The sequence below is a fragment of the Nanorana parkeri genome, unplaced genomic scaffold (assembly GCF_000935625.1).
Source record: "Nanorana parkeri isolate BGI_ZX_2015 unplaced genomic scaffold, ASM93562v1 scaffold802, whole genome shotgun sequence".
In the NCBI taxonomy this organism is placed as follows: domain Eukaryota; kingdom Metazoa; phylum Chordata; class Amphibia; order Anura; family Dicroglossidae; genus Nanorana; species Nanorana parkeri.
The window spans coordinates 458,426-466,616 of NW_017307070.1; the positions used below are offsets into that span (position 1 = coordinate 458,426).

At 48.4% G+C, this 8,191-nt stretch overlaps 1 protein-coding gene across 1 annotated transcript in view; it reads right to left on the reverse strand.

Annotated features, from left to right (window-relative positions):
- Nucleotides 1–8,191, reverse strand: part of ROBO3 (roundabout guidance receptor 3) — a 136,753-nt gene that overhangs the window by 23,768 nt on the left and 104,794 nt on the right. The window contains exons 15-18 of the mRNA XM_018564975.1: nucleotides 4,091–4,246; nucleotides 3,719–3,806; nucleotides 1,628–1,752; nucleotides 504–675 (exon numbers count right to left, since the gene is read on the reverse strand). Coding sequence (XP_018420477.1) covers nucleotides 504–675; nucleotides 1,628–1,752; nucleotides 3,719–3,806; nucleotides 4,091–4,246 — 541 coding nt within the window. The remainder of the gene's footprint in view (nucleotides 1–503; nucleotides 676–1,627; nucleotides 1,753–3,718; nucleotides 3,807–4,090; nucleotides 4,247–8,191) is intronic.

Consider the following 8,191-nt stretch of genomic DNA (forward strand, 5'->3'; position numbering starts at 1 on the left):
TCTGATTTTTTTTTTTTTTTTTTTAATATACAACAATGCAAAGTTAATGCAAATCCAAATTAAATATTCCAAAATGGCAAAGTTAAGAATAGGGTGATCAGGGCAATCAGGGGTGCCGTACCTTTCCAAGAGCAATTTGGTAACCAGAATGAGCGAAGCGCACTTTCACTATGGATTACTCACAGGCGGAGTGCATTTGGTATTACTCCGCCTGTGACAGGAGGCGGGGCTATAGAGGAAGCATCGGCTTATGCGGCTCTGCTCCCTCCGGTGCCGCCTCGCTTCCTCTAGCGCTGGCTTAGTTGGCACCGCTGCTTCTCTCCCGCGGCTCTTCAAGTTCCCCCTAATGCCACCACCGGCCCTGGGAATGGTCACAACTGGGTCTTATTTTCGGGGTAGGTCTCATATTTTAGCAATTCCCCAAAATAGTACTAGGTCTTATTTTCGAGGAAACAGGGTAATAACCTTGCCCATACAGTGCTATCCGAGGGTCAGACACTTACTAATCTGGATGGTGATTGGTTGGCTTTTAACCCCAAAACCAGCGCTGGTTGCTGCGGCCACTTCAACGCGGTACAGAATTCCCGGAACGAGTCCTCGGATGACGCTACTGTGCACGGTTCCATCCACTGTCCTATTTATGTGGTACCGAGATTCATTTCCTAAAAGCCAGATCTGGGGAGAAGGAGAACAGTCTAAGTGTCAGTGCTAAAAATGTTCTTCAAACAGCAACAATTTTATTTGTTTAACAAAAAGAAACATCACTTACAGGAACCCATCCGCTGGTTGTCCTCTGCCATTGTCTAACTTGGCCATAAAATATCATCGGCCGGCCCCGCAGTTACTTTGAGCAGTAAATGTTCACCTTCAGTTCCTACAAAGGCCTAATGCTCAATTGTGGTGGTAAAGTACACTATATGACCTCAGGTTTGTAAACACCTAGATGAGCTTGTTTGACATCTCATTTCCACACAATGGTCCTTAATGTGTTATTTCCTTCCCCCAATGGGCATTATTATAGAGTTGGCCCTTTTGTGGCTTTAATGGCCTCCACACTTCCAGGAAAGCTTTATACAAGATTTTGGATGACGACTGAGGTCAGGTACTGATTTTGGATGAGGAGATCTGGCTCACAATCGGCATTCCAGTTCATCCCAAAGGTGCTCAGTAGGGTTGAGGTCGTGGCTCTGTGCAGGATACTCAAGTTCCTCCACCAAGCTGGTCACACCGTGTCTTTATGGAGCTGGCTTTCTACACAGGGGACAGTTATGGTGGAACAGAAAAAGGGTCTTCAAACTGTGACCACAAGGCTGGAAGAAGACAATTGTCTACAATGTATTCATATGCTGTAGTATCAACAGTACTTTTCACTGGGAACACCTGGACTTAAAAGGAGAACTATGAGATGAGTGATTTCCACTCACCTCATAGTTCTAGCCGACCAGGGGAAGGATTCAATACTTTTGGCCCTATATTGTATGTTGTAGGGCGGAGATGGTTGTTGATGATGATTGTGTGCTCTCTGGAACGGAATGACCTAACTCTTTTATAATCTGGATCCCTTTTGTATAGGCCGTGATCTTCTGTTTCAAAGTTAGAGATTCCCATATGAAAACTGTAAACTCACCCGGTAGTCCTGGATAATCCCATTCTGGTGCTCCACAGGAGGAGGTTCCCATGTGATGCTGATGTTGGTACTGTTGCTTGTACCGACAGTCACCACGGAGACAGACTGCGGAGGCGCACTGGGAACTGGAAAAAAACACAAAAGCTTTAAAAAAAAATTGCAACCAAATTATGACCAACCTCATCCTTCTGTAAAAGGTCCTCAATAGGGACTGTCAACCAGTCAAGCATGCAAGGGAAGCAACAAAATATATTGGTCAAAAAGACTTCTTTAAAGGAGAACTATGGGGTCAGGGCTTTTCCCCATAGTTCTCCTAAGGGTAACAGGAGGACACAAACTAGCGTCCTCCCGTCACCCAAAGCTCAGTATATAGGGAGCTACAGCTCGCGGTATACTGAGATGCCGCAGCCGGAACAGATCCCGACAATTGTGCCGGGATCCACCCAGCTGCGTGAGTGACAGCTGGCTCTGCCTATCTAGAGGCAGAGCCAGCTGTACCCTCCCCCGTCCGTTCCGCCAGTCAGTGCTGGAGGGTCGGACAGGGGAGGGGGGGAATCCGTGCAGGGAGCCGTGAGTGACAGTCACGGCTCTCTGCACGGATAGATCAAGAAGTGAGCGAGCGCCGGTATGTGTTCGCTCACTTCCCGATCTACTGAGCCGACCCGTGACAGTCTCATTGTCACAGGTCGGCTCAGATTACGAGGCTGAGTGAAAATCACCCCCCTCATAATTCTCCTTTTAACTTGGTGCCATGAAATAACGTGTTCAGTATCACTTCACCTTCCTCTAAACATTCCCTCCAATTCCTGATACTTTGATAACAGAAAAACGTGAAACATTTTAACAATGTAAACAAAGAAAGTTTACAGTCCCCGTGTCCTCTTACCTGCCCCCAGTGTAAATATTTCAACAAACTTTTTTCTGAATAACATTTCTTGTTGTCGGTAAGTGAAGCCGAACAAGCCGAGCCGCATTTACCCTCATACTTTGTGTTTTGTACTCGTATTATTTGCTACAAATGATACCCCAGCATCCTATTGCACCCGGAACTGACATTTTCCTTCCACGAGGTGCTTATCAAATATAGTTCACATTTTTGTTTAGTGGATAATAGTTTGGAGAAACGGCGAGATTTTTTCACAATGAAGTCAGAGCATTCCGGGAGGGGAAGCTCACAATATATTATCAAAAGGAAGAGATACTACAGACAGCAGAAGCTGCGACAGCGAGCCGTGTTTGCACCCATGGAATGTTATGACTGGCAGGCCCACGCTGGTGATCTGACGGTTCATACATGAACGCTCAGTGTCTGATTTGGAGGAAGCTGGGATTAGGTGTAGAATGTGGTTACATAAGATGTCCAGGCATGGACTGAACTGATAACAGCGAAATAGCACCAAAGATCCCCACCAAGTCCAACTTCCCACCCTGGGGGAAAACTTAGTTCCTCGTTCCCTGTTGATCAGAACTTTCCTGATGATCTTGGTCCACATGGGGGAACATTTTTTAGGTCTTATAGCAAGTGGCGACACAAGGGGGGTGCGGCCCGCACCCGGGTGCCATTGGAGGGGTGACAGTCATTTTGGTGTCACCCCCTATGAAAAGTCGGGCACTCGGTCACGGACCGAGAGCCCGACAGTGTCAGGAGAGAGGTGGGGACCCGGTGGCATACCTCATCCCGCCAGGTGAACGTCCCCACCTCTCTCTGCCGGCATCGATCACGAAGATGGCTGCCGGCAGGCGTCAATTCCAGCTCCCTCGTCAACTCCTCCCATGCTTGCCTCCAGGACTTCACTAGAGGGGGAACATTTTTTAGGTCTTATAACCAGTGGCGTCATAAGGGGGGTGCGGCCCGCACCCGGGTGCCAATGGAGGGGTGACACTCCAATGGAGGAGAGAGGTAGGGACCCGGCAGCATACCTCATCCCGCCGGGTGAACGTCCCCCTCCTCTCTCTGCTGGCGTCCATCACCAAGATGACCGCCGGAAGGCGTCAATAAGACCACCGTGCATGCGCGATGACGGCACGCCGGGATGTCACCCGGTCTCCGCTCCGGGTGACCCCCAGCCTCGGGACGCCCCTGCTTATAACCCAGGAATTCAGTGGGGAGTACTCTTGCGGCTTTGGTTTTGTGTTCCCATACAAGTCTATGAGAATGGAACGTCTCCTCGAAGGTCAACTGTAGGACAAATGTCAATGAATTGTGAATGATCATAGAAGCATCTCAAACTGATATCCAACTACAGTAAAGTCATTTCGTTTCGTTGACACATTCCCTTCATATGGCCCACGGAAATGCTAGCAAGACAGCTGGAACATCCCCCACCCTGCTCTAGTCTAGCATTCCTCTGGGGATTTTATTTTCACACAGCAGGAGAGGAAATCCTCAAGACAGATAACCCCAATCCACCCTTATCTCCACACGAGTGCCTCTTAGTGATCTGCACTTCGGGCTGTTCTCACCTCCTTCACAACCAGCACGTACTCCGTCCCCCGCTTCAGGTCCACCAGGACCACCAAGCGCTCGGTTGGGGACTTGACATCTTGGACGACCCAAACGCTGGATTTGGGGCGGTACATGACCCGGTAACCCTGTATGAACTGGGCCTGACGGTCCACCTGCAACAGAGAAGAGAAGACATTAGCAGGCACAACCACACAGAGGAGCAGAAATGGGAAGTGTTTGGGATTAAAACTTTGTTTTCCCCCTTTATATTGCGTTGCTGATGAATCTTTTGAAACCATTCTGGCCAATCCAGACTCATGAGGATCGGAGGGGGATATCTACATGAGTCTGTAGATGCGGAAGGGGGCTGTGATTGGTCAGTTGACATTAGATTTGGGGGGAAGCTTCCTTAGGCCCCATTTGGACTTGTGCATGGTGGCAAGGGGCATTTCCCAACACATGGTTAACACATGATCCTCAAAGTGGTGTCCTTCACATTTCAGTCCAGCGCATCGCAAAGATGGTTCACATTCCAATGCGTACAATGGGGGGATGGGAGTAAAGGTGAAAGTCACTTTTTTTTTTTAACTCGTGTTGAGTTGTGCTGCCATCCCATTCAATGTAAATGAGCTGCCTTAAAGGAGAACTATGGGGGTCAGTGTTTTCCCCCATAGTTCTCCTTAGGGTAACGGGAGGACACAAACTATCGTCCTCCCGTTACGCTAAGCTCAGTATACCGCGAGCTACAGCTCGCGGTATACTGAGAGGCCGCAGCCGGAGCGGATCCCGACTTAGATGACGGGATCCGCCCAGCTGCGTGACTGACAGCTGGCTCTGCCTATCTTGAGGCAGAGCCAGCTGTACCCGCCCCCGGCCCCATCCGCCAGTCAGCGCCGGCAGATCGGAGCGGGGAGGGGGGAATCCATCCAAACTATGAGGTGATAGTTCTCCTTTAACATACATGCCATAACGCAATGCATAGTGGGCAGTTTGGCCTTCAAAGGAAACTTTAATTACATATCCCGTCTTTTTACTCATCCTTCTAAAGATGCTAATTGCCTGGCTGCCTTGTGGCTTTGAAATGATCACCAAATGGAGCCATGCTTGTTCTAGCTCAATGTATAGGCATGACACCTGGGAGACAGGAATTTTCAGGAGGGGGTTGGTTAGCGGTGGTAATATACAAAATTCCTGCATTAAAGTTCCCTCTGATGGGGAATAAATGCTACAGAGCAGGGCTAGGCACACTCGGGCCCTTCAGCTGGGGCGAAACTTCAAATCCAATCATGCATCTGGGAGTCATGCCTGTGGCTCTTGCAATACCTAATGGGATTTGTCATTGCAACGCAGCTGGAGGGCCGGAGGTTGCCTACCCCTCATATAGAGATTGGGTCTATTTACACCTTTCCACTGAGGTACATTATGTATTAGTGCATTGCAGTCCCATTCATTTTGAATGGCACCCCAACACCCCAAGGCAACGCAGCTCCAACCCAGTTGTAGAAGGGCACTACGTATAGCCATGCAATACCAAGGTGCCCCGCATCCGAAAAATGGTACATGTCCATTTTTTTCAGATGTTTTGGTGCATTGCCAGACCATTTCTTTGAATGCAATGCATGTTAACGTGTGAATAAAAGGCTGTTAAAATTAAATATGTTCTCTTTGGAAGTGAGGAGATTAAGGGGGGGGGGGGGCATGATTTTCTTGTATAAAATGTTCAGTGGTGACAGCAACATTATTAACAAACTGTTTACGGTTAACCCCGTAACAAAGACCAGAGGCCACCACCAAAAATTGGTGGAGAAAAAAATGTCAACACGCGATCGCAAGGGGTTCTTCTCAGAGAGGGCGGCTAAGGTCTGGAACTCGCTGCCACAGGAAGTGATCTCGGCTAAGAGTGTGGAATCATTCAAGAAACTCTTAGACGATTTCCTTGGAGACCATAACATACAGGGGTACAGGTAACATACAGGGGTACAGGTAACATACAGGGGTACAGGTAACATACAGGGGTACAGGTACTGCTGGGAGCAAAATCACACATGGCCTCATACACACGCACACACCTGCTCATAAATGCATACACACAATAGGTTGGACTTGATGGACTTATTTCTTTATTCAACCTCAAATACTATGTAACTATGTAAGATATTGGCGGCCCTTGCTCTTCCTGACATTGGCCAAGTATGGAGTCACTAGACCAGGTATGGTGTCACCATGCAAGGCAACCTGTCACTAGGCCAGGAATAAGGTCACTAGCCAAGGAATGGTATCCCTAGACCAGGTATGGTGTCACCATGCAAGGCAACCTGTCACTAGGCCAGGAATAAGGTCACTAGCCAAGGAATGGTATCCCTAGACCAGGTATGGTGTCACCATGCAAGGCAACCTGTCACTAGGCCAGGAATAAGGTCACTAGCCAAGGAATGGTATCCCTAGACCAGGTATGGTGTCACCATGCAAGGCAACCTGTCACTAGGCCAGGAATAAGGTCACTAGCCAAGGAATGGTATCCCTAGACCAGGTATGGTGTCACCATGCAAGGCAACCTGTCACTAGGGCCAGGAATAAGGTCACTAGCCAAGGAATGGTATCCCTAGACCAGGTATGGTGTCACCATGCAAGGCAACCTATCACTAGGCCAGGAATAAGGTCACTAGCCAAGGAATGGTATCCCTAGACCAGGTATGGTGTCACCATGCAAGGCAACCTGTCGCTAGGCCAGGAATAAGGTCACTAGCCAAGGAATGGTATCCCTAGACCAGGTATGGTGTCACCATGGAAGGCAACCTGTCACTAGGCCAGGAATAAGGTCACTAGCCAAGGAATGGTATCCCTAGACCAGGTATGGTGTCACCATGCAAGGCAACCTGTCACTAGGCCAGGAATAAGGTCACTAGCCAAGGAATGGTATCCCTAGACCAGGTATGGTGTCACCATGCAAGGCAACCTGTCACTAGGGCCAGGAATAAGGTCACTAGCCAAGGAATGGTATCCCTAGACCAGGTATGGTGTCACCATGCAAGGCAACCTATCACTAGGCCAGGAATAAGGTCACTAGCCAAGGAATGGTATCCCTAGACCAGGTATGGTGTCACCATGCAAGGCAACCTGTCACTAGGCCAGGAATAAGGTCACTAGCCAAGGAATGGTATCCCTAGACCAGGTATGGTGTCACCATGCAAGGCAACCTGTCGCTAGGCCAGGAATAAGGTCACTAGCCAAGGAATGGTATCCCTAGACCAGGTATGGTGTCACCATGGAAGGCAACCTGTCACTAGGCCAGGAATAAGGTCACTAGCCAAGGAATGGTATCCCTAGACCAGGTATGGTGTCACCATGCAAGGCAACCTGTCACTAGGCCAGGAATAAGGTCACTAGCCAAGGAATGGTATCCCTAGACCAGGCACAGGGTCCGCTAAGAAGGGAATTTGCCGGAGAATATCCTCCCTACGACACGCGATACATCGGAGTCATTAAGTATATATTTTTTTCTTCTTTAATTGATTTAGGTTTACACATAAGGACGCCGCCGTTCCAGCAATAACGCCTCCGAGCGCCCGCTGGGAAAGAAATGATCGTTAATGCTCCACGACTTGCACTTAATACGGCATTAAACGGGATGGACTCCTGAGTGATATTAAATAAAACAATATCTTTTATAAACTTCATGCTGATAGAACCCGGGGAAGGACACAATTAAAAAAAGAGACATCAGAACAAAAATGCATGGGTGAAATTCCGGCCTTAATGCCAAAATAATTTTGATTGGAGCCAATATCTGATAAATCGAGTGTTTGTGTCCACTCATCACTATGAGTTTAAAAAAAAAGCAATTAAAATGGAATAGAAATCACCAGAAATGGGCTGTCAGTAATGTGTGACTACAGGAGGGTATATGATGTTCGCCTGCCCGAAATGCTCAGAGGGGGAGTTGAGGGGGAAGGGTGTCTAAATTCAATTAGGAGCCTGTAGCTTGTACTGGTCAGAATGTTCTCTGGTTGCCAATGGCGACTGGCCTAGTAATGGAAGTCACCATCGCGTCAAAGGCAGATATTGATTTAAAGCACCTTATTTAAATGCCAAAATCTCTGAAAAGACATGGAGGGTAG